The 25,878-nt window shown below is 46.2% G+C and overlaps 1 protein-coding gene across 5 annotated transcripts in view; it reads left to right on the top strand.

Moving 5' to 3' along the window:
• DOP1B (DOP1 leucine zipper like protein B) overlaps window positions 1-25,878 on the top strand; it is a 121,432-nt gene that overhangs the window by 10,415 nt on the left and 85,139 nt on the right. For all 5 annotated transcript variants that reach the window (XM_053564196.1, XM_053564194.1, XM_053564197.1 and 2 more), the window contains exons 3-4: window positions 22,896-23,077; window positions 24,355-24,525. In XM_053564196.1, the coding sequence (XP_053420171.1) occupies window positions 22,896-23,077; window positions 24,355-24,525 (353 nt within the window). The remainder of the gene's footprint in view (window positions 1-22,895; window positions 23,078-24,354; window positions 24,526-25,878) is intronic.

Below are 25,878 nucleotides of genomic sequence, written 5' to 3'. Positions count from 1 at the left end.
CTTTCAGTACCCTGCTCTCCTGAGTCCAATCTAAAAACATACATTAACGGGGGGAAGAGGAGGGTAGGAGACAGGGTGCATTATTTGTTATTTCGTTTTTTGAGATAAAATTCACCATTTATCCATTTTATTTTATTATTTATTTATTGAGATGGAGTCTTACTCTGTCGCCCTGAGTAGAGTGCTGTCGCATGATAGCTCACAGAAACCTCAAACTCTTGGGCTTGAGCAATGCTCTTGCTTCAGCCAACTGAGTAGCTGGGACTACTGGTGCCCACCACAATGCCCAGCTAGTTTTTCTTTTTTTTTTGTAGACAGAGGCTTAATCTGTCACCCTGGGTAGAGTGCCGTGGCATCACAGCTCACAGAAACTTCCAATTCCTGGGTTCAAGCGATTCTCCTGCCTCTGCCTCCCAAGTAGCTGGGATTACAGGCACCTGCCACAATGCCTAGCTATTTTTTGGTTGCAGCCATCATTGTTGTTCGGCGGGCCTGAGCTGGATTTGAACCCTCCAACTCAGGTGTATGTGGCTGGCGCCTTAGCCGCTTGAGCCACAGGCACGGAGCCAGTTTTTCTATTTTTTGGTAAAGACAGGGTTTTGCTCTTGCTCAGGCTGGTCTCAAACTCCTGAGCTCAAGCAATCTACTTGCCCTGGCCTCCCAGAGCGCTGGAATCACAGGTGTGAGCCACTTCGCCCAGCCCATTTATTGATTGCGGACTTCTTTGTTATAACAGCCCTAAAAAAACTAACACAGAGGTAGAACCAAGATCTACTGAACACCCAAGTGCTGGGGATAAAGCATTGGATGGGTAGTGCCTGTTGGTAGGAGGCAGAGGACAAACAAATGGCTATGCGGTGTCCGGTGCTGCATGCTAGGAAGAAAAATAAACCAGGGAAGTCGGGTATTGAGTTAGGAGGACGGGGTGCTATTTTAGATAGAGAAACCTCTCCGAGAATGTGACATTTGAGGAGGAAGAGAGTGAACTGGCAGGGAAGGCCATCTGGGGCGTGGGCCTATGTCCAAGGCGCGGAGGGGGAACAGGAGTGGCCACAGTGGAGAGAGTGCCAGGACATGAGAGAGAGGAGGTGGTGGGGTCACAGCCAGGGTCTTATTCCAGGGGGGAGGGGAAGGGAAGCCATTGAACTTCCTTCCTGCAGGGTTTTACGCAAGGGGAACTCTGCCTTACCCCCCGGCTGTCGCCAAGCTCAGGAGTGGGATGGAACTGGGAACTTCAGCTCTGGCATCAGAGTTATCAGGTGTGCAGGATGTGGGTGGCACTGAGGGAGCACATGTCAGTTGGAATTAGGGACCCTGAACTTCCTGAGACCTGCGACTTCTGATCCAAGAGTACCTGGTAGGAGTTGAATAAAGAATTTTCTTAAGGCTTTGGTGATGATCAGGTTTCTTGGATTCATGCATAGAAATTTCATGAATAAGAAAGTTGAATTAGTAAAAATCTTTATAATATAGATGTAAGCAATACCATGGGGTACAAAAGGTTAGAGTCAGGATGCTTATTTTTTCAGATGACTGCAGGTTTTAAGCATAAACCATAGATCTGGAGGAAAAGCCTCATCTCACTCAACCTTTTTCACAGCTGAGAAAACTAGTCCTTGAGAGGTCATGGTTTGTCCACTGTAGACAGAGTCTAATGGTATTTTTAAAAACTGCTAAATTTTGAGTATCATTTTTTGAATTTGTATTAAAGAGTAGCTTATCTTTTAATAGTTTTCCAGATACATCATCATGAATAGGGTAAGCGTTTGCTTCATGGATTTTCTGAGACTTAGAGCCATCATCTTTATCTCATTATTTTTAGAAAAAAATTAGCCAGCAAAATATACACTATGGAATGAATACTACCAGCCTTTAAAAAGAGGGAAATCCTGCCTTCCGGCAACATGGATCCACTTGGAGAACATTATGTTAAGTGAATGTTAAGGCAGGAAAACAGGAGTACGGTGTGATCTCACTCACATGTGGGGTGTAAAAATGTTGAGTTCGTAAGTAGAAGTAGAATGGTGGTTACTGGATGGCGTAGAGGGAGGGTGGAGGATGTTGCCCAATGGATACAAATTTTCGTTAGACCAGAGGAATAAATTCAAGGCATCTGGCATACAACATGGTTCCTACAATCAATAACAATGTATTGGAGAAGACATTGCTAAGAGAATAGATTTTAAGTGTTCTGCCCATAAAAAGATAAGTATGTGGTGCCATGTGTTAATTTAGCCACTTCCCAAAGTGTACATATTTTAAAACAATATGCTGTATATGATAAACATTAAATTTTTTTTTTTTTTTTTTTGTAGAGACAGAGTCTCACTTTATGGCCCTCGGTAGAGTGCCATGGCCTCACATAGCTCACAGCAACCTCCAACTCCTGGGCTTAAGCGATTCTCTTGCCTCAGCCTCCTAAGTAGCTGGGACTACAGGCGCCCGCCACAACGCCCGGCTAAAACATTAAATTTTTGATTTGTCGATTTATTTGTTTTAAAATTATGTTTTATTCAATTTAATTAATTAATTATTGAGATGAAGTCTCTCTTTATTGCCCTGGATAGAGTGCTATGGCATCATAGCTCACAGCAACCTCAACTCTTGGGCCTAAGCCATCTTCTTGCCTCAGCCTCCCAAGTAACTGAGACTACAGGCACCTGCCACAATGCCCAGCTATTTTTAGAGATGGGGTCTTGCTCTGGCTCAGGCTGGTCTCAGACTCCTGAGCTCAAGCAGTTCATCTGCCTCAGCCTCCCAGAGTGCTAAGATTACAGGCATGAGCCACTATGCCTGGCCTTGATTTGTCAATTTTACAAAAAGAAAATTTTAATCAGCAAGTGCTTTTTGAGCCCTTGTAAACCCATCAAATATGATGTACGGCTTTGATTTTGGAAATAAAGGCTGGTAGAGATGAATTAACTCTATAGATTTAAAAATAGTATCACTAGGGTGGCGCCTATGGCTCAGTCGGTAAGGCACCAGCCCCATATACCGAGGGTGGCGGGTTCAAACCCGGCCCCGGCCAAACTGCAACCAAAAAATAGCCGGGCGTTGTGGCGGGCGCCTGTAATCCCAGCTACTCGGGAGGCTGAGGCAAGAGAATCACTTAAGCCCAGGAGTTGGAGGTTGCTGTGAGCTGTGTGAGGCCACGGCACTCTACCGAGGGCCATAAAGTGAGACTGTCTCTACAAAAAAAAAAAATAGTATCACTAAAAAGTGTGATAAATGGTTTTAGAAGAATCACCTGTTTTTGTTGCTTTTATTTGATGACACTACTACTGTTTCGCAGAATGGCCAGAGGTCAGGTTTCTTGAATAGCAAGGGCCTCCTGAGGTATTTGGTGTTAGCAGTTCAGGTTCTAAAGTCTTAGTCCCTTAACTACAGGCACCTCCTTCAAGCACAGCTGGGTACTGTGGCATTTCAGAATTAGTGCTGCAAGATGGTGGGAGAGTCCTTGGATACCCAGTTCCAGCCCTTCACAGGTCAGCTTCAAGACCTCTCCTCCCTGAACAGTTGATGAGTCCAGAAAGAATCCTGCTTTTTATCCTCGTTTCAATTAGCTCCTGTTCTCTGTTGAATGGTATTTGCTTACGTAGAGCCCCTGCAGTTTAGAGCCTGTATTAGTCTGCCAGGGCTGCGGTAACAAAATACCAGTCAGGATAGGTTTTCCTTTTATTTTTTCTTTCCTTTCCCCTTTCCCTCCTTTTCCTTTTCCTGATGAGGTCTTGGTCTGTCACCGAAGCTAGAGTGCAGTGGCATCATCATAACTCACTGCACCCTCTAACTCCTGGGCTCAAGTGCTCAAGTGATCCCCCTTCTTTATCCTCCCAAATAACTGGGGCTGTAGGCTTAGCCAGATGGCCTGGCCAGTGTGGATTAAACAAGGGAAATTTGTTTCTCACAGATCTAGAGGCTGGAAGTCCAAGATGAAGGTGACAGCAGGTCGGTTCCTCCCAAGGCCTCTCCTTGGCTTGCAGGTGCCCTCTGCTTCCCGTGTCCTCACATGGTCACCCTCTGTGTGTCTAGGTCCAAATCTCCTCTCATAAGGACACCATTTAGACCAGATTAGGGACCGCCCTAATGGCCTCGTTCTAGTTTAGTTACCTCTTTAGACCTTATCTCCAAAAACCTTATCTCCAAAAACAGTCACAGTGTAAGGCTTCAACATAAGTATGTGAGGGGACACAATTCAGTCCAAGCAGGGTCTGATGATGAAGTTCACTCTGCCTCTCCACAGACCAACTTGTTTAAAAAGCTGATTTCTGAATGAAGCCCAGATGGTCTTTCATCACGCCCCTTTAGAAGAGTAGAGTAAATGTTATTTCTTTAATCTTGTTCCCTGCCCAGGAGGTCCTCATACTTGTAGTGACACAGCGATAGGACCAGATCTTCCAAGTGAGGGCAGCTTTCCCGATGACTGTACCCTCTGCTCTGAGCTTCAGAAGCTCTGCACCAGCCTCTTTGTGGGGAATGTGGGGGTGTCCTACATGTCTGCCTCGGTGGTCCTTTCTTCCCCTGCCTGAACCTCATTGCCGCTGGCCAGACCGTGCGTGGTGAGTGGGCTGGGATTGAGCCTTGAACCCCGTTCAGCCTGCTTGTGTGCTGTGTGCTTCTGGGCCCACAGGAGGCCTGCATTCACCTCATGGTCTCACCTGCAGGCCCCATCTGTCGAGTATGGTACGTGGGTTGGGATGTTATTTTAGCCATTTGCTGGCACCTTTTGATGACCTCTATGGCTGTGGCCTTGAGGGTAGAAGTTGTCAGATAGTGGGGTTTTCAAGTCAGGGTGGGAAGATAAGTGACTGAATGACCTTCTGGGAAGAGACCAAATCTAAAGGATACTGTTGTCAGCACGTATTGACTTGCTTCACTTTAAAGTAGGTCTAGTACCTCTGCCTAGAGCAGTCAGCACAGAATCTGTTTGTTTCTGGCAGTGTTCTCATGTTCTTGGCACCGAGTCCAGAAGATAAAGACCTACATCGCATTTCTAACATAGGACAAAGGCTCTGACTTCTTTGCTACTTTTCTGTCTTGGGTGACATGTTAGGGCTCCAGTGACGTCATGACTTCATACCCTTCCCTAGGTTATCTGAGAGGCTGGGAGTCTGTAAGGGAGTTGCTGAGTCAGGCTTGTGATGACACCCTCAGCATGAGCGACTCAGTCACTAAGGTTCAGATGGTCTTTTTGGAAAGAGCATTTCTTTTTGCTAAAAGGAGTCAGATGTACTTTTCAGTGATTCGTAGCTAGGATAGTCTGTTTATTTCATCTCTGAGTAAAAGCATATATTTTGCCATTCTTTCTTTCAGGTCTGCTGGAGGGGTGACAGTAGTCCAGATCTGGACAGATGAATTACTCCTCCAGTGCTATGGCTTGGTCTCCTCCAAAACTTGTGTTGAAACTTAACCCCCAATGTGACAGTATTGGGAGGATGGGGCCTTTAACAGGTGATGGGGTCATGAGGGTTCTGCCCTTGTAGATTAATGGGTTATCATGGGAAGGGAACTGGAGGAGCCTATAACCTAGCCTGTTAGCATACTCAGCCCCCTCACTCTGAAAGTCCCCACTAGCAAGAAGATTCTTGCCCATTGCAGGCCCTTGACCTTGGACTTCATAGCCTCCTTAACTGTAAGAAAGTCCTTTTCTTTATAAATTACCCAATTTTAGATATTCTGCTATAAACAGCAGAAAACAGACTAAAACATACAGTAACCTAATGACAAAAAGCTCTTCTAGCAGAATTGAATCTGGGGACAGGGAAGGGGTTTGTGATCCACTTAACATTGTAAAATTCTGCCAAGAAAGTGACATAGCTAGAATCAGGCCTCAGTGTGGAAGGTGCTATGAACTGATCTCTCCAAACTCATGTGCCAAAGCCCTAGGATGGCTGTGTCTGGAGATGGGGCCTTTACCAGGTTATTTAGGGTAAATGAGGTTCTAGGGTAGAGGTCCTAATTTGATAGGACTGTGACCTTGAAAGGAGTAGAAAGAAGAAACACTGTCCCACCCCCGGCCTTGGGAGGACACAGTGAGAAGATGTCTGTGAGCCAGGAAGAAAAAGGAATCAGCTGGTACCTTGATTGTGGACTTCCAGCCTCCAGAACTATGAGAAGCAAATTTCTGTTGTTTAAGTCACCCACTCTGGTGGTTTGTTATGGGAGTCCCAGAGGACTAACCCAGAAGGAACTAAATTAAACTTGGCTATTTTTCAAAAGAACAACTTGGAACATGAATGCCAATATTCAAGCTTGTGTTTGAACCAAATACAAGCATTCCCATTTATTTATCTTTGCATGTGTAACAGAGTCTGTGTCACCCTAGGTAGTGTAGTAACATCGTCATAGTTCACCACAACCTCCAACTCCTGGGTTCAAGTGATCCTCCTGCCTCAGCCTCCCAAGTAGCTGGCACTATAGGCACAGAGTTACCACATCCAGCTAATTTTTCTATTTGTAGTGGAGATGGAGTCTCATTCTTGCTCAGGCTGGTCTTGAACTCTTTTTTTTGTAGAGACAGAGTCTCACTTTACCGCGCTCGGTAGAGTGCCATGATGTCACACAGCTCACAGCAACCTCCAGCTCTTGGGCTTACGCGATTCTCTTGCCTCAGCCTCCCAAGCAGCTGGAACTATAGGCACCCGCCACAACGCCCGGCTATTTTTTTTTTTGTTGCAATTTGGCCGGGGCTGGATTTGAACCCACCACCCTCGGCATATGGGGCCGGTGCCCTACTTGCTGAGCCACAGGCGCCGCCCTGGTCTTGAACTCTTGAGCTCAAGCAATCCATCGGCCTCGGCCTCCCAGAGTGCTAGGATGAGAGACATGAGCCACTATGCCCGGCCTCATAAAAATAATCTTTTCCTTTTCTCTTTTTTCCCAGGTTTATTGTTATACAACAAACTACACTTATTTAATTAGATGAGTTTTGACATGTTTAACCCTGTGAAACCATCACCATAGCCAGAGAATGAACATGTATCTGTCACCCCCTGAAGTTTCCTGATGCCCTCTGTCCCCCCTGCTCTCCTCCCCCAGGCCCAGACAACTGCTGACCTGGTTTCTATCACTGTAGATGAGTGTGCGTTTTCTAAAATTTTATATAAACGAATCCTACAGTGTGTGCACTCTCTCTTCTCTTCTCTTCTGTTTTGCTTTTCTTACTCTCAAAGTCATTTTGAGAGTCATCCAAGTTGCGCAGATTGATAGCTTGTCCTTTTTTCCTGCTGAGTAAGACTCTCTGGACATACCCAATTTGTTCATCCATTTCCCTGTTAATGGACATGGGGGTTGTTTCCAGTACATAATGTGATCAGTTTTTTAGGAAACTGCCAAATTGTCTTCCAAAGTGGTTGTATCATTTTACATTGCCACCTGTGGTGTATGGGGGCTCCATTTCTTCCCTATACGTGCCAACACTTGGGACAGCCAGTGTTTGAATTTCTGCCCTTTTAATGAATGTAGTAGTAGCTCATTGTGGCTTTTGTATTTCCCAAATGACAAATGATTAAAATGTTACTGCATAGTCATTTTAAGTTTGTTTTAATCCTGTAGAAATGCAACACAGAGATCACTCTAAGACGCTTTTATAGTGTGTAGTAGCAAAAACTGGGAAGTGACCACTGTCAGCAAGGGGAGAGGTCCTGAAATAACTATATCATGGCACATGCAGCCATTGGAATGAAGCAGATTTGTAGTTACTAATGTGCAAAAATGCTCATGATAAAACAGCAGAGAAGAAAGGGCAGGTCGAGCAGTTTATATATAGCTCCCAGTCCTCTGTGTGTGTGTGAAGGACAGGGATATGGACAAGAGCCCAAAGCCTTTTATTGGTGGATTAATTTATTTCTAGTTTTTGACAATTCTACATACAGCTGTAATGCACAGCTCGGTAGGCATGGCTGTCTTTGTTGAGATAAATTGCTGGAGACGAAGTTGTTAGGTCAGTGGACGTAACAGGTAAACCTTTGGACACACAGGTCTGTGCTGGGCTTCATCAGCCTAAAACTGATGCCAGAGCTGTGGCCTGTTAGCTGCTGGGCTTTATCAGGTATTTATCTGGCAGGATCACATTCTCTCCCTGAACCTAGTTATTATTCTATTTCAGAATTTCTCTGCTACTCACAGATTGGGAACTTTAGAATCATTTGTAAAGTAAAAAAAAAAAAAAAAAACAATAGGGCACGGACCAGTGTGTCACACCTATAATCTTGGGACTTTGGGAGGCTGAGGCAGGAGAATCACTTTAGGCTAAGAGTTTGAGACCAGCCTTAGTAACATAGCAAGACCTCATCTCTACAAAAAAAAAAAAGAAAAGAAAAATTAGTCAGGCCTGGTGGCACACGCTCATAAGCTCAGCTACTCGGGAGGCTGAGGCAGGAGGATTGCTTGAGCTTATTTCTGCATCTAACACACACAGGGCTCAGTGATATCCCCAGAGTACCTAGGCTTGTTGGTACCTTATAAGCTGCCAGTGGTGAACTGATTCTCACCTTGCCTGTTCCTGTTACGACAGTGTGTGAGCCTTTCACATTTCTTTGCTTTAGAGGAAACCCTTTCCAGAAGCCTTCCCGCCACATTTCATGGTTCAGAGAAAGTCATGTACCTACATCTAAATTAATCCCTTACCAAGAAAACAGAATTTCTAGGATTAAGTCTTAGGACAATAACATTTGCTGCTGGAGGCCTTCACCCTGGAGTAGTGTGACACCTGTTCCCTAAACATAAGGAAAGAAAGGGGGTAGGTGGCCGCCAGCGTCTGCCTCAGTCTCAGAAGTTAGTGGCGAGTTTGTGAACATGAACACGAGCACGGTCCCCATGTCCCTGCCTGTATCTCATACCTTCTGACATAGGTTATCTTCCACCATATTTACTGCTCAGGGACATCGGAGAATCTGGGCTAAGTGCATAATCGCTGCAAACAAGCACTGTAGTACTATGTAAGGCAGAGAACTACATTGCTTAGAACAAAATAATTCTGAATTGATCAGGTAAAGAAATGACATGCTTTTCTTGCTATATAAAGATAAGTAGTTATTAAAGTTAGTAACTAAAGAATAAGCTGATCCTTGGACAAGCAATAGATGAGGGCTGCAGGGCTGAGACAATGTGAAGTGCTAGAGGCTCCCTGTTAGCTAGCACCTGCCAGGTAGGGGCCCTTCTGCGGTCAGGGGTGCAGGTGGGCCCTGGCTGCTCAACCTGGTGATACTCTGTTCAGTTTCTCTTGAAGTTGTGAGTGGGTGTGACTTGTGTCATTGAGGCCTGGCCTGTTATGTAACCTTGTTGTGCAAACTTCTGTTCTCCTTGAAGAACCAGCAGAACTTTGGGGACTGCAGCCCGTGTGAGATTTGTAAGGAGATTTTGTCCTGAAGATGTTCTTTCTTCTCTTTTACCCCTGTCTTTCATTAAGTCAGTATCTATATAAACTGTGTTGGTGTTTTGTTACATGGATTAAACTGTTTAAAAAGTAGAAAAGTAGCCGGGCGAGGTGGCTTGCGCCTGTAATCCTAGCAGTCTGGGAGGCCAGAGTGGGTGGATTGCCTGAGCTCACAGGTTACAGACCAGCCTGAGCAAAAGCGAGACCCTGTCTTCACTAAAAATAAAAAAACTGAGGCAAGAGAATCGCTTCAGCCTTAGTTGGAGGTTGCTGTGTGCTATGAAGGCATGGCATTCTAACCAGGGTGACAGCTTGAGGCTCTCAAAAAAAAAAAGGTAGAAAAGTAACATTTTCACATGCCACGTCACTTAAAATTTGTAATGCTATAATGACTGTCATTTGATCTTCTGGTTTGTGGTTATGAATTCTGAAGTGTTTCCCTGTTGCCCGTGTCAGTTACCACCCTAGACTGCGTTGTCAACAGCGAGTTTGCCCCACATCCTCACTTTCTTTTCCTATAGTTTGCTGCAAAACTCAGGTGCCTAAACCTCCTCCCAACATTTCTCATCACTTCTGAGCCTGTTGGCTCTGAGGACCCCAAAATAGACTGATTTTTTTTTTTTTGTTAGTTTCATAATATGCCCATCATCCTAGAAGCATGGTAATTTTAAGAAATGTTTGGAAGAAAAAAATGCATATTCTTTTTTTTTTTTTTTTTTTAACTACAACACAATTTACTTTAAATGCATGGAACACTGGACCCGTTGTTTTAGCAACACTCCTGTATCTGATCAGCATACACTTTCCCATAAACCTTTATCTGGAATGTATGAACTGATGAAAAATGCATATTCTAATATGTCTCCCTGACACAGAAGGTCGGGTTGATCTGTGCGTCCTGTTCCTTGCCAGCAGCTTCATGGACAGCTGGGAGTTTGGGATGTCGATGTAGAAAGCCAGGCTGAGAGTTGATTAATCGGCTGCTCGGTTAGAGTTCAGTTGACTCAGTACAAATACAGTATAATGTTCTTTCAGCTGGTGACCTTTTGACAAGGAAGCTCCTTGTTTGACAGTGTCACTCTGCCACTTAAAAAAGGGCAGTCCTCCCTGGGTCCCTGCAGTGACTCTCGGGGACCTCGTTCATGTGCCTGTCTCCTGGTTTGCCCCTTGCCACCCATGCTGGCAGAATGGCCACGGGCATTCTCTTAAGGGGCACTGCTCTGCACCCTTAGCACCTGGCCTGCTTTAACGTGGGTGGCCCTGGCCACTTTTGTCACTGCTCAGTGTTCTGTTTTCATTCTGTCTAAAGGGCACTGCTTGTGTCCTTTGGCAAGTACTTAACTGACTGTTGAGGCTTGTGACACCCGGCTGGTCTGACTCACCGTGCCGCCTTACAGCTTCCTTTTCGTAGCATAACATGAGCCTCCTTATAAAGATGCCCGGCTGCTGGTATCTCACCATGAAGGTGCAGCTCCTCCTCTGCTTGCTCAGAGACATGCGTTTCGGTTGGCTGGGTTCCATTTCCTTAGGGACAAGACTTCCAGTATCCTGAAGTCAGCATAAGACTCTGTGTTAGAGCAGGTGTGGATGGCCTCTTCCCAGAACATTCTTTTTTTCTTTTTTTGAGACAGTCTCACTCCGTTTGTTGCCCCTAGCTAGAGTGCTGTGGTGTTATAGATCACAGCAACCTTTTGGGCTCAGTCCATCCTCTTGCCTCAGCTTCCCCAGTAGCTGAGACCTCAGGTACCTGCCATGACACCCTTCTAGTTTTTTACTTTTAGTAGAGATGGGATCTCGCTCTTGCTCAGGCTAGTCTCAAACTCCTGAGCTCAGGCAATCCACCTGCCTTGGCCTCCCAGAGTGGTAGAGTTACAGGCGTGAGCCACCATGCCTGGCCTTCCAGTAACTTTTAAAGGAAAAAATTTCATTTTATAGCCTAAATAAAGTATTTTTTAAATCAAATATAGCTTTCCCCCCTCCCCACTCATTGTTAAATTGTCTTTTTAAACACATTTTTAACTATGATAAACACACATACCCATTTTTAAGTGTATTAAATTGCCTTTTTAGTCTGTGGTCTAGTCTTTTGGAATTTTTCATCATCTTTCCTCCACAGAACACTTCTAAATCCTGCTGACAGTCCTGGAGAAGGTCATGCTGTCAGATTGTGTAATGCCAAAGGAAGACAAGGGGAAACAGGTATTTCCTTGGGCAGAGAAAAGTAAGACACTTTCTGGTCTCTATTAATGAAGCTCGGATATAGTTTGAACCTTTTTCCTAACTTCTTATACTTTATGCTTGTGTTTTATTATTTTGTTTTAAGGTCAACTTGCCGAGCCTGTAAATATAATGAAGTGCAAAATACTATAATTATATTCTAATTATGGCTTAAGGAACACTTTTAGAGTAGTTTAGTTCCTGAGTGAAATAAATAAGGAGGTGTAATTTCCTGCTTAATCATAGTTTTTTCTTAAATTTTATCACTTTAAAAAGTGATTTTAGGTGCCAGCCACATACACCAGAGCTGGCGGGTTTGAATCCAGTCTGGGCCTGCCAAACAACGACAACTTCAACCAAAAAATAGCCAGGCGTTGTGGCGGGCGCCTGTAGTCCCAGCTACTTGGGAGGCTGAGGCAAGAGAATTGCTTAAGCCAGGAGCTGGAGGTTGCTGTGAGCTGTGATGCCATCTCACTCTATCCAGGGTGACAGCTTGAGGCTCTGTCTCAAAAAAAAAAAAAGAAAAGAAAAGTGATTTTGAAGACATGGCCATTTTTCCTTCCCAGTTCATCTGTTTCTCTGAGATACTTATCCTATGGTTATGAAAGAACAGTTCTCATAAACTACACATAGTAGCACTTACTAGCCGGCCAGTTTGGGTTTCTGGACACCAAAACTGCCTGAAGTATTTGCTGAACTTTCTCACTGAGAAGGTGCTTGCCAAAGCAGAAAGCCTGCAGAGGAAAGGCAGGCGAGCAGGCAGTGAGAGTCGCACACCGGCCTGTGCTGCGGCTCCTGGCCAGGTGTGTGTGTGGGGGGAGGAGATGAGAGTGAGTGACGGCTTTGGGAAAGGACAAAGTCTTGTTATTCACAGACAGTCCTATTTTAGCTCAGAAGAGGAAAAGTCACCAAGACATGGGACAGGCGATGTTGGTTTGTCCTCCTCAGTGTGAGTCCAGAAGGAATTTGAGAGTTGGTCCTATGAGCTAGGGGCTCCCTTCTAGATATCCAAATACTTCACGTCTGGGGGGTTTTTAGCTGGGTTTAGTGGGTCACAGTGTCAGCCACATTGCCAGATAGGAGCGGGGGCATGTCATGGACAAGGAGTGAAGATGCTGTCACATAATATGACAAAAACCACCAGAACTTTAAAAAACAGATGGGAAAAAATCCAAAGCAAAAAGAAATGAAATTGAATTTACAAACCTGTTGGTCAAGGAAACACACACACCCTGAAGAAGTCAGGAGTTTGCAAGGCCTCGAGGGTGGCTGCTGCGCTTCGGAAGCTCACTTCAGCACAATGGGGCTGAGTCCACAGTTTCCTGTCGTTCTCTGTCAGCTCCTTCTGGGGAGGGTCCCTGCTTCTGCTGTTTTCTCAGTGTCCCAGGTGCCGTATTTAGGAATAGCATTTCCTGCACCTGTTAGTATCCACCCTAGAAGTTTGCCCTAAAAACATGGACATTTTCCTCTTTCAGCAGGTGCTGGCCCTCAGTGAGTCCAAAGGGCATCTTGGAAAGGTCTGGTAAAGATAGACCTTCAGAGAGCCAGGATCGAGACCTCTGTGGTGACCTTTACCACTGACCAAGGCGACTGGTTTTTCCTTCGTTGGGCCCACCCCTGAGCTTCTGCACAAAGGGCCGGGGTCCTGGACGGACAACACTGCCTCAGTGGCACCAAGTGGCAAGCGCTGCCCCCTCAAGCGCAGTTTGTGGGGGCTGCTTAGTCCCACTTGCCCATGAGTGGGGTTTATTATTATTTTTTTAATTTATTATTATTATTTTTTAGAGCAGTGTTTTAGGTTTATAGCAAAGTTGAGAGGAAGGCAGAGATACGCCCCTGCCCCACACATGCACTCCCTCCTCCATTATCAACAGCCCCCACTGGAGTGGTACATTGGTTACTCCCGGTGAACCCACGTGACCCATCGTTGTCACCCAGAGTCCATAGTTCACAGTAGGGCTCACTCTGGTACTTTCTCTGAACTTGGACAAGTAAGTGTGTAATAACATATATCTTCCATCGCAGTATTATACAGAATAATTCCACTGCCCTAAATATCCTGGGCTCCACCTGTTGATCCCTCTTCCTCCCTAACCACGGATCTTTTCACTGTCTGCATGGTTTTCCCTTTTCTAGAATGTCATTTTGTTGAAATCATGCAATATGCTGTCTTTTTAAGGCTGTTGTCTTTCACTTAGGAATATTTGTTTAAGTGTCCTCCGTGTCTTTCGCAGCCTGATAGCCCATTTCTTTTTAGTGCTGAGTAGTATTCCCTCGTCTGCATGTACCAGGGTTTGTCTATCTGGTCACCTACTCAAGGATATTTTGGTTGTTTTCTAGTTTGGGCAGGTATGAATAAAGCTGTCTGAAACATCGTGTGCAGGTTTTTGTATGAATATACGTTTTTAATTCCTTTGGGTAAATCCCAGCACGTGTGATTGCTAGATCAGCTGCTGAGAGTATGTTTAGTTTTCTAAGAAGCTGCCAGACTATCTTCCAAAGTGGCTGCACCATTTTGCATTCCCATCAGCCGTGGGTGAGAGTTCCTGTTGCTCCACATCCTAGCCAGCATTAATTGGTGTCAGTGCTTAGGATTTTGGCCCTTCTAATAGGTAGATGTTTTTAAATAGGGTCTACCTCCCCATTTTCTGTGTGGATTAAGTCTACTCTGGGGGACAGTGATCTCTGTGAAATCTAATCTTTGCTTCCAGAAGTGTTTCAAATCTTCTAAATGGGAAGCATTTTCACCTGATGAGTCTAATCTTCAATCTTGTTTATCAAATAATGTTCCTTAAGGTATTTTTCATGAAATGTCATTTAAGAAATAATATTTTCTCCTTCCTTTAACCTTAAGTATGAATTACTACTTATACTTTTCCTTGCCATCTTAAAAAGAAATTTGAGGTGCTTCACTTTAGTGTCTGCCAGAATTCTTGCTGTAATTTGGGTCAGCAGTTGAGCTCATCTCCAAACACACAGCAGTTTTATTTAAGATTTTCTTTTTGGATCCTGTATGTGTGTGTATGTATATATATATTTATTAGTATTATTAAATCATAGCTGTGTACATTAATGCGATGATGGGGCACCATACACTGGTTTTATAAACAGTTCGGCACATTTTCATCACACTGGTTAACATAGCCTTCCTGGCATTTTCTTAGTTATTGTGTTAAGACATTTATATTCTACATTTACTAAGTTTCACATGTACTCTTGTAAGATGCATCACAGGGGATCCTGTATATTTTTTAATCTTTGTCATCAGTGCACGTTCTGTTTGCTTTTTTTGCAGTTTTTGGCCAGGGCTGGGTTTGAACCCGCCACCTCCGGCATATGGGGCCAGCGCCCTACTCTTTTGAGCCACTTTTGCTTTGATGAGGATCAAAAGTGCTACTGATAAACAGGGCAGCACCTGTGGCTCAATGGAGTAGGGCGCTGACCCCATATACCGGAGGTGGTGGGTTCAAACCCAGCCCCGGCCAAAAAAAAAAAGCTACTGATAAACAACTGGGTTTCAGGGTTCTTTTAAAATGCAATACATTTCATCTCCATCATTAAGCCTTGTGCTTATTTTTTAAATTTGTCATGTAGTAGGAGGTCGTGTTTGTGGATTGCTTACTTTGTGCCAGGCATCATACCAGTCCTTCCCATGTAGTGCAGTGGTTCTTACACTGTATTAAAGGGCCGCGGCATTAGGAAGGTTCAGAACCACTGGTGTAGTGTCTCATTTGATGCTTACATCTTTGTGAGGTATCATAATTCCCATTTTTACAGGTGAGACTGCAGCCCAGAAATGTAAAATAATTTGCCTAACTGGCAAATGGTGAACTGGAATTTGAGGCTCTGGCCCACGAGCTCATGTACTGAAACCACGCCTCAGTTTTTGGGACAGCCTCAGTTGTTGTTTGTTCAGTCTCCATTTGGAACCATTTGTTAAGGACCGGGCTCCGAGTGACAGGCCTGAACACTCAGAATCACCGTGCCGTGTGATGACCACTCACTGGGTCAGCGTTGTGACAGCTCCAAGGAGCAGTCAAGCAGGTTCTGTCTGTCCAAATCCTGATCTCTGGGTTTGATGAACTTTGTTCACGATCTCTGGATCATTCCCTGCTCTAGGCCTGGACTTACATGCTTTGATCAAACTTGGTGTTTTATTGTCGTATTAAGTTGCATTTTTCCCATCAGGAAGGATGGGCATCTTTTCATTTTTCTAAGTCCTATCTGTTCATATCCTGTTTTCTTGCTTCTTGAAGGAAGGCAGCTGCAGCTTGCCTCAGGAGTGAGCAGTGTGACCTCATCTTTAGAGCACCCTTTCTTCAGCAGGGCCTGATCCCCTGTCCCAGATGGGCCTGTTCACCTGGTCAAATGCTGCTCATTCCACATGTACTGCTGTGGCCTCAGTTCTGAGTTATCTTTCTTTTTGTCTTTTTCACATGGAATTAAGTGGGATGATACATGTTAAGTGAGAAAAATAGCAATCATCTCTATTCCTTTGAAATGAATAGTTACGGTTCCTTGAAATTACATTTATGGGAGAAGGGGTTTATCAGGGAGTGTCAGGAGAAGGAAGGTTATGCCATCGTAACAAACCATCCTCAAACCTTTGTGACTTTTACAACATGGTTTATTATTTATGGCTTACTGGAGCAGTGAGTGGTTTCTGCTCTCTGAAGCTTCTGGGGACACGGGGAGAGAAGGGCTTCCTTTCAACCAGCGTTTCCATGATCTTAGGAGCAGGTGAGAGAGCGGCGATGAGCTTTGTATGGGTTTTACACTCCTGTAATTCCACTCAGCATATCGGCCAGGTAAGTCCTATTGCCTGGCCTGGGTCAGAAGAGTAGATTGATGGGATCCTGCCATTTGCACAGACTGAGGGAGCCAAACGCTGTGAATCCCAGATGCTTCCATAGGGAGTACTTAATTTGCACCTCAGACAGCAGAAGTCCTTAGAATACATTGAACAAAAATGATATTTGGTGGTGACATAAAAAAGAGAAAATTCTGTCCTGACGAAAATAATCGTTACAGGTGCAGACAGCTTTTAGCTCTTCTACTCTTGAGTCCATGGAGAAAGCCCATTGTCACAGAGTCACAGGAATGGTTTTCTGTGAGCCACGTCTTCAAGCCTGGCCAGGAGTTGATAATTACTGAAGCTGGGACATGGTTGTCTAGCTATTCTACCTGCTTTTCTGTGTATTGGGAAATGTCGATGACCAAATGCACTGTTTCCCGAGTTGCTCACATCCCCTCTCTGCCCTCGTCCTCTGTGACATTGACTTTAATGGCCTCTCCCAGTTGTTTGTTATTGAACATGAGCACTTTGTCCACATTGTTTTGTTGGCTTTGCCTTTGTTTTAAGGTTGAAAGGAGTAAATCATGGTGCCTAGAGAGGATACCGGAGCACAGAAGTTCAGGTCAGGTTTATTGAAAGGGGAGGGTGACTGCCTGGGCAGTGCAAAGGTGTGGGGGGCAGTTAGAGGCCCCTTTTGTAAGGGGTGGGCAGATTTCACAACTTGCCTGTAAGGTTAGGGTCCTTTGGCAGAAACTTCTAGGGATGGGGCTAACCAGATCTTTTGCGTCTTTGTCTTAGGATAGTGGTTCTCAACCTGTGAGTCACAACCCACAGGAACCGTATGAAAGGGCCGGGGCAGTAGGAAGGTTGAGAACCACTGTCTGAGGAGCAGGTGGGGAAGGAGGAGGGAGAGAAGGTTAACGTGTGTCTGTGTTAGCCCCCCAGCATTCCTGAGTCTTATTAAAAGGGGTGATGGGATCATGGTCTGTCTTCTGAAATTTCTTCTAGCTGGATAGGATTGTAGTTGTCCTGAGTAGGATGAGTTGGGTGTTGTTAGGGCCATGTGGATTTAGGGTACACTGGTAGAGGGTTTGGGAGTGGTAGAAATTGGGTTGCTATTGTGGCTTACACCTTTTTTACCTTGTCTGAATAAATGAGGACTGGAATTGGATGACATAGGGGCAATGGTTAGCAACAGGAGGATTGCAGTGAAGGGGCCCACAAGGTGTAAGATCCAGTGTCCCATGGGCTGTTGAAGTAGGATCCCTTATTTTGAGAGCATAGATAGCGTAGTTTGTTCCCAGAGGCAGGTGATGCCCTCTCAGACCAGATCAGACTTGGTGGTGTAGAAATAGCAGGTCTCCTGTGTTAGAGAGCAAATTACTTAAGGCCATCCTGGTGTGACGAAGTTGAGCCCATTTTGAAGTCAGACATGTCAGTCAGTTGAAAGCTGTTCTCAAGAGTCCATGGGTTAGAGGCTGTCGATTCAAGGCATCACTGGTTCCAGAAAGTGAATGAATCTCCTGTTTTAAGTGGATTATGCTCTCCCCTCTAGTGCTTTTCTCCTTTGTTGAGAAGACACGTTCCTGTGAAAGATGCCTCTTGGGACATGTTATTTTAGGGACCCAGCATTGTAGCAGTAGGCAGGGCTCCATTCTGTAGAAAGGTGTGATCCTTGCTTGGGCCTTTTGAGTAACTATCTCTGGAGAAATTTTAAAGTAGCAGCTACTCTGGGCGCCCGTAGCTCAGTGGTTAGGGCGCTAGTCATACACTAGGGCTGGCAGGTAGAAACCCTGTCCGGGGCCGGCTAAACAACAATGACAACAACAACAACAAGAAGAACAGGCGTTGTGACGGGTGCCTGTAGTCCCAGTTACTTGGGAGGCTGAGGCAAGAGAATCACTTAAGCCCAAGAGTTTGAGGCTGCTGTGAGCTGTGATGCCAGAGCATTCTACCGAGGGCGATGTAGTGAGAATCTGTCTCAAAAAAATAAGAAAGTGATTTGCCATGATTTAAAAAAAAAAAAGTAGCAGCCACTATTAAAAAACTTGTCTACTTTCAGGGCCGCTGTCAGTCCCACGCTCTCTTTTTCTATCCTTTGTCTGGGCAGAGGGAAGTTGTCATGGGTGGGGGGTGGTGAAGTGGCTGTGGGGCCTGCGAGCTAACCCCGCCCTGCTCCCACCCGGGCACCTGTGCTTGTGTTGGGTGTGGCTGAGGGAGCGTATGTGGCTTCCTGTGCCACTGTGCAGCGGGAGCCCATGGATCTGAAGCCTCGTGATTCTGTGTCTTGAGCCAGAGTCTCATCTGTGCTGGGAGGAGGGGCATGTGGCTATTGGTTGGGGAGGAAGTCCGGGGATCAGTTGGGTAGGGGAGAAGGGAGGGCCTTGAGACTCCAGGGGCAGGTTAGGGGGAAAGGGGTGGTAGGAGCTGGAGGAGTCCCTGGAGGAGGGAAAATAGGAAGAATGGGGAGGATAGAGAGGGGGTGTTAGAGTGACAGTTTGTATAGGGAAGGGTAAGAGCAGAGAGAGAGAAAGGCCTGAAGACAGGGAATTTCATTTTTGAAATTTTGCCATTTTTCTTTTGGAGGAAATTATTTAAGTTCTTGAAGATATTGAAATTGAGGGTCCCATTTTCTAATTTGTGTTGAGGTTGAAGGAGACACCCTGGGGTATCTCTGTTGAGGGGGGTGGGAGGGCATCTCCCATGTCTCTGATTTCCTTCACCTCCCTGGGTAGAAAAGGTGTCCCTTGCTCCCCACGACCCAGGGCATGGAGACGCTAACAACCAAGAAGGACCGAGAAAGGTCAGGCATCACCATTTTTCTCAGAGAACTTAAGGTCCCTAGGACTTTAAAAGCCTAAAAGAGGGTCCAGCACTGGGCTTGAAGCTAAAAACAAAAAATGAAATGATTTGAGGTCCCCAGGAGAGATCACAGCACTGGGACAAAACCCTGTAATTAGGTACCAATGAAGGAAGGAAGAAGCGACGTGAGGACACAGAGGCACAGAGCCAGATAAACAGCCAGCTGAGGGAGGTTCTGTTTTTTTTTGGGGGGGTGGGGAGGTTCTGTTTGGAGCTATTTAGGGACCTTACTAACATTTAAATGACAGCTGGGGCAAAATCTTCCAGGACTCTCCAACAGGTTCATCAGTGGAGTTGGGTCTGGCAACAACTGAACTAGGTTCTGAGAAAACTGGGGTGACTAGGGAGGCCGGGAACCAGCAGCCATCCTGGGTTTTGGCAACACATGAAAGGTGTAAATTGTGGCAGTGGCGCCCAGAGACAAGACTGCAGTGGAGATGTTCAGGCCAGTTTATTGAAAGGGGAGGCTGACATACTTGGGCAGTGCAAAGGTGGCATCTGTGTCTGGGGACAATTATTATGTGGGGCCGGGGAGGGTGGGCAAATTTCACAGCTTGCCCGGAAGATTAGGGTCCTTTGGTTCGAACTTCTAGGGGTGGGGCTAACCAGATCCTTTGTGTCTTTGCCTTAGGAGGAAAAGGGGAAAGGGTTCATGTGTGGCTGTATCAGGCCCCCCAAGAAAGGTGTCAGACTCTTCATAAGTAATATTTTAAAGTATTTCTTTCTTTTTTTTTTTTTTTGCAGTTTTTAGCTGGGGCCAGGTTTGAACTCGCCACCTCTGGCATATGGGGCTGGCGCCCTACTCCTTTGAGCCACAGGCGTCACCCGTTTTAAAGCATTTCTTTTTTTTTTTTTGGTAGAGACAGAGCCTCACTTTATGGCCCTCGGTAGAGTGCTGTGGCCTCACACAGCTCACAGCAACCTCCAACTCCTGGGTTTAAGCGATTCTCTTGCCTCAGCCTCCCGAGTAGCTGGGACTACAGGCGCCTGCCACAACGCCCGGCTATTTTTTGGTTGCAGTTCAGCCGAGGCCGGGTTTGAACCCTCCACCCTCAGCATATGGGGCCGGCGCCTTACCGACTAAGCCACAGGCGCCGCCCTTAAAGCATTTCTTAATGACCACTATTTATGTCTGATGTTTTCCAAAGATGTCGTTTTCTTGAAGTTAACTGTTCATTTAGGCCACTGGCTTCTGATGAAAAATATTCTTGTCTTCCTCCCCTTTACCTCCAACGTAACGTGAATGTGTTTCAGTGGTGGGATACTTTGTCCACAGGAGGAAAACTATCACGGCCCTAAGCCCATACTGCCTGGGGTGGGCGATTCTGCACCTAGATGGAATGCACACTGCTGTTGGTATTGCGGATGGTCATTCTTGTCTTTCTTCCAGACTTTCCTCTTTGTTTTAGGCATTGTGCAAAGTGCTGAAGGCAGCAGAGATGAGTCAGATAGTCCCTGCCCTCAAGTTACAGAGGGGAAACATCCTACCTGGGGAGACCATTCTGCTTCCCCAGAGGGGACACTGAACTAAGTGGCAAGGGGGATGGAAAGGGCATGCAGCTGAGGGGCAGGCCGAGGGCAGGCAGGAGCCATGGACTGAGGCAAGGTGGACAGGAGTTATACTAAGGAGGCCCTCAAATGACCTTTAAAGAGTGGACTTTACTCTGTAGGCTTTCAGTAAATATTTGTATAAGTGAATGAGCTGGTTATATGGATAGGTCCACTGAAATGTCAAACACTCTGACTTATAAGATGACGTCATTAGGAGCCTCCCAGTCACCCTGCCCTGCTTATGGTCACTTGATGCTGTGAAGAACAGCGTGGATCTGTTCACCCTGCTGTGATGCTTTCACAGTGACAGGTCACATGTCCTACATACAGAGGGCAAACTCAGGAATATGGTTGTTCTGTTCCAGCAGGGAGATGAAGTTTTCTCTTGTGGAACTGACAAGGAAAAGAAGCCAGACTGTAAAATGATTGAAAGAAGTTTATTCTGAGCCAAATTTGAGGGCCATGGCTGATAGTGTGGAAAGCTCAGTAAAGGTGTGCCGCGCAGGATGAGAAAAGAACTTTCTTAGACCTAGGATATAAAACTATAGACTTCAATCTATCTTTTAAAAGGAAAGAGGGAGTGAGAGAGGCAAAGAGAGTGAGGAAAGATAGAGAAGAGAGCAGGGAGATGGTGTGGTGTTCAGAGAACAAGAATGGCCACTGATGAGGCCAGAGGTCAGCAGAATTTAAGGGAGATGAAGAAGAAAAGGTAACTGCAGCCAAATTCACAAGGTGTTGGGGATGTGAATGCTGTGTCTGCTTTTCCCTCTGGCTAGATTCAAGACAGACTTTTTTCAGGTGTTTCTGATCCTGAGGCCTGAGGTTCACACCCCCTTATTCTTTTGGACACTGGGAACCAAAGGAGCTGAAGAAATGTAAAGGGAAAGAATTTGCATTTCCTTTTGTCTTTTTAGCTCCTCAGTGGTTTGTGAAAACTGAAATGAGGGGGCTGCTAGCAAGAGAAAGAGAAAGAATGGGGGGGAGGGGATTGAGTTTAGTCCTTGTGAGTCAATTTCTGTCATTTCATTATAAAGACCAACCATCTCTACAATGGCCCAGACCATGCCCAGGAAGCCTTGAGCAAGTGGACTCACTATGGTTGGGTTACAGTTTGTTTTTATACATTTCAGGGAGACAGGAATTAGAAATAAAATCATAAATCAGTACGAGAAAGGCTTGGATTGGCTTGGCCCAGTTGGTGGTGGGGGGTGGCATTAGCAGGTTGTATGTGGGTTTAAAGACTTTGATTTGTAAGTAGTTAAGGAAATGAAGCTTGGTCTAAATGCTTGGATTGTTTTAAGTTAAGGAAGTCTTTCCCTCACAGAGAACATATATTTGTTATGTCAACTGAGGACTGCAGGTTTGTCTTGGATAGCCTTTGGCCTCTTACTGAGCAAAGAGGGAGATCTGCAAGAAGGGAGGGGGCATGAGGGGGCGGATATGACCTCTTCTCACAGCCGGTGACTCAGTTTTAGGGTATCCCCTTGGCCTAGAGGGAGGTCCATTCAATCAGTAGGGGTGGGAGGAGCATAAGATTTTATTTTAGTTCACGGAACACAGGTGTCTCCCATCACAGTCTCAGACTAGTGGAGGTGCCAGGTCAGGGCCTGGAGGTGTCCCCTAGTCACCAAGCCCTGTCTTCTGGGTGGGCCTCCACTCAGATCCCCTTGGCTGTGAAGCTGAACCAGGAGAAGAGGGGATTAGTGCAGACCTCTTCCTCTCCTGGAGCCAAACTCCAGGGGCTTCTGAGGCACATAACAAACAGGAGTCTTCAGGGACAGAAGGTCCCCTACCCTATGTTCTGCTTAGTCTCACATATACGCTGTTGGCTTCCCAAGAGAGAAAAGCACACAGCCCCCACCTCTGCATGGGTTTGAGCTGAGGTATTAACAAAGTCACTCTGGTGCCTGTCCCATTTCCAGCATTGCCAGGGCTTCCCGGGGCCCTCCGCATGCAGTCTGTCTGTCCTTCTGTCCATATGCCTCTTTCTTACAACCACACCAGCACCCGGGCACGGTCGTGTTGTCCTCGCTAGATTCACTGTCCACTGTGTATATCACTGTCTTCTTTCTCCTATGTCTTCCTCTTGTTTTACAGGCTCTGCAGAGCAACCTGAAATACTCCTTGTTGCCCAGACGGCTCATCATCAGCAAGAGACTAGCTCAGTGTTTGCATCCTGCCCTGCCCAGTGGTGTGCACTTGAAAGCCCTTGAGACCTATGAGATCATCTTTAAAATTGTGGGAACCAAATGGCTGGCCAAGGATTTGTTCCTCTACAGGTACAAATTGCTTTTCTGCTGCATTGTTATTGCCCATTTCAGCCCAAAAGATAATAAAGGAGGAAAATGAGTGGGAGTGGGTGGGGGTGTGATACTTCATCACAAAGCAGTCACCGGGAGGTGAGCATGGTTCACCTCCTAAAGTATATCTGTTCTGACTTATCTCTAAGTGGATTCTGATCATGCAGCCAGCTTGGTTGCCTGCTCTTTACCTAATAGTTTTATGACCCTCTCTTGCCAAGCACACATGTAGGCCAGGCACTGTGATTTACACCTATAATCCTAGCACTTTAAGAGGCCAAGATGACAGGATTGCTTGAGCTCAGGAGTTTAAGACCAGCCTGAGCAAGACTGAGATGCCATCTCTACTACAAAAAATAGTGAAAAATTAACTGGGTATTTGGGGGGGGGGAGTGCCTATAGTCCTAGCTTCAGGAGGATGAGGCAGGAGGATGTCTTGAACCCAGGAGTTTGAGGTTGCTGTGAGCTAGGCTGGGGCTATGCCTATGACATACTAGCTGGGGCAATAGTATGAGACTCTGTCTCAAGGGAAAAATAAAAACCCACACATCTGGATCACCAAATTAAAAAACTTGTCTGTTTGCTGCTTTTTAAAATTGAGATGGGGTCTCACTCTAATGCCTATGCTAGAACACAATGGTCCTATCACAGCTTCCTGCAACTTCGACCTCCTGGGCTCAAGCAATCCTCCTGCCTCAGCCTCCTGAATAGCTGTGCCCACCATCAGCACCTGACTATTTTTTTCATTTTCTTATAGACAGGATCTTGTTATGTTGTCTAGGCTGGTCTCAAACTTCTGACCTCAAGCACTCCTCCTGCTTTGGCCTTCTGAGTCACTGGGATTGCAGACATGAGCCACTGTTCCCAGCTGTTTGCTTTTTAAAACTCCCTTTAGCTGGTGCGGCACCTGTAGCTCAGTGAGTAGGGCGCTGGCCGCATACACTGAAGCTGACAGGTTCGAGCCCAGCCCAGGCGGCCTAGGCCTGCTAACCAGCAATGACAACTGCAACCAAAAAATAGCCGGGCACTGTGGCAGGCCCCTATAGTCCCAGCGACTTGGGAGGCTGAGGCAAGAGAATCGCTTAAGCCCAAGCGTTTGAGGTTGCTGTGAGCTGTGACACCATGGCACTCTACCGAGGGTGACATAGTGAGACTCTGTCTCAAAACAACAACAACTCCCCTTAGCTGACTTACCAGTTGGGACTCCTGCCTGAGTGTCTCGTCTCTGTCCTTTTCCCTCTTGCTCTTTCTCAAAGCTGTGGCTTATTCCCTCTGCTGGCGCATGCAGCTATGTCGGTGAGGCCTGTGCTGCTGGGCCTGTACGAGAAATACTTCCTCCCACTGCAGAAGCTGCTCCTGCCTAGTCTGCAGGCCTTCGTCGTCGGCCTGCTGCCCGGCCTCGAGGAGGGCTCCGAGATCTATGACAGGTGGGTGGGCGTCTTGTCCAGACTCTGTTTATCCTACTACTTTATGAGAAACGGAGGGGGCGGAGATAATGCTTCACATTTCCCTGGTGGTGGCGACTTGACAAAATACCATGATCCCCCTGGGAATCCTGCTGTCTCTCCTTGACGAAGAGGAAGTCCCAAGCTTAGGGAGATGAGATCCTTTACCTCATTAGAAACATTAGTTAGTAAGGTCATAGTGCAGGGTTCCACTGCACCCTGTCCCATTATAGCAGTGGTTCTCAACCTGTGGGTCATGACCCACAGGAAGTGTATTAAAGGGCTGCAGCATTAGGAAGGTTGAGAACCACTGCATTATAGGTTTATAGAGCAGAAGACAAACATGAGGGCCCCTTTAGTGGAGGAAGGAAGCAGACCCTAGCCGGGCACGTTATCACGTTGAGTCCCGTGCTCCAGGAATTAACCTCTGCTCACAGGTGAGGGTAAGAAGACTCCCCAGTTGCATGATCAGTGAGCAGCTGAGCTGGGGTTCTAATCCACATGTGTCCGATTGGAAAGGCCTCCTTTGTTCAGTTATACTAGGCCACTTCTAAATAAATGAGGTCAGGATTTATAGGCAGGGCTTGAGAAGGTAATCTGGTGTCATGTGAACCAAAATACCTCGAGAAATTTCAGCAGCACCTTGGAGAAATTTGTAAAGCTCACATGCACAAAAGTTCCCACAGCGGCTTTTGTTTTGTCACTGTTAGGCGCAGGCGAACGTGTGTATTTATGCAGGCTACTGGGTATACACGGTGTCCTTTTTTCCCTGGAGAATTATAAAGTAAGAACTCACGTGTAGCATTTTAACGATTCTGAGAGATGCCACAGTGGCTAATCTCTGTTAATGGGACCTGCTCCTGTGCTCGATGAAGCTGCCATTTGATCACACAAGGTCCATGCTCACCTCCCCATGCAGGCCCAGCCCGGTTGCCCTTGCCATGATGTTCGCTGTTGTCTGAAGGGTGTGAGCAGTTCAGGTGGAGTCAAGGACTCAACCCAAGGTCCACCTGTGGTGTCCACCATCCTTGAAGAAACCACAGGATCAGAGCCGTGGCTCTCCATTTCCCAGTGGAGACTCCCCTGTACAGTTACTTCCTGTCTTGTTGCCATTTTGAGCATCACAAGGTGCCCTGTGGCTGGTGCACAACGAGCTTGGTGAGGTGTTGCTGCTAATGAACGGTCAGGTCTCGTGGGAGGCAGCAGAAAGGCTATTACAGACTCCACGTCCCTGGAAAGAGTCCAGTCCCAGGCTCTTTCTAGAGCTTGTGCTACATTCATGTTCCATAACAGGGGTGTGTGTGTGTGTGTTTATTTGTGTATATGTGTTAGATG

This window comes from Nycticebus coucang, chromosome 16, assembly GCF_027406575.1.
Source record: "Nycticebus coucang isolate mNycCou1 chromosome 16, mNycCou1.pri, whole genome shotgun sequence".
Lineage (NCBI taxonomy): Eukaryota > Metazoa > Chordata > Mammalia > Primates > Lorisidae > Nycticebus > Nycticebus coucang.
The sequence above is the reverse complement of the archived record's forward strand: the minus strand, read 5'-3'. Positions and strand labels throughout refer to the sequence as shown.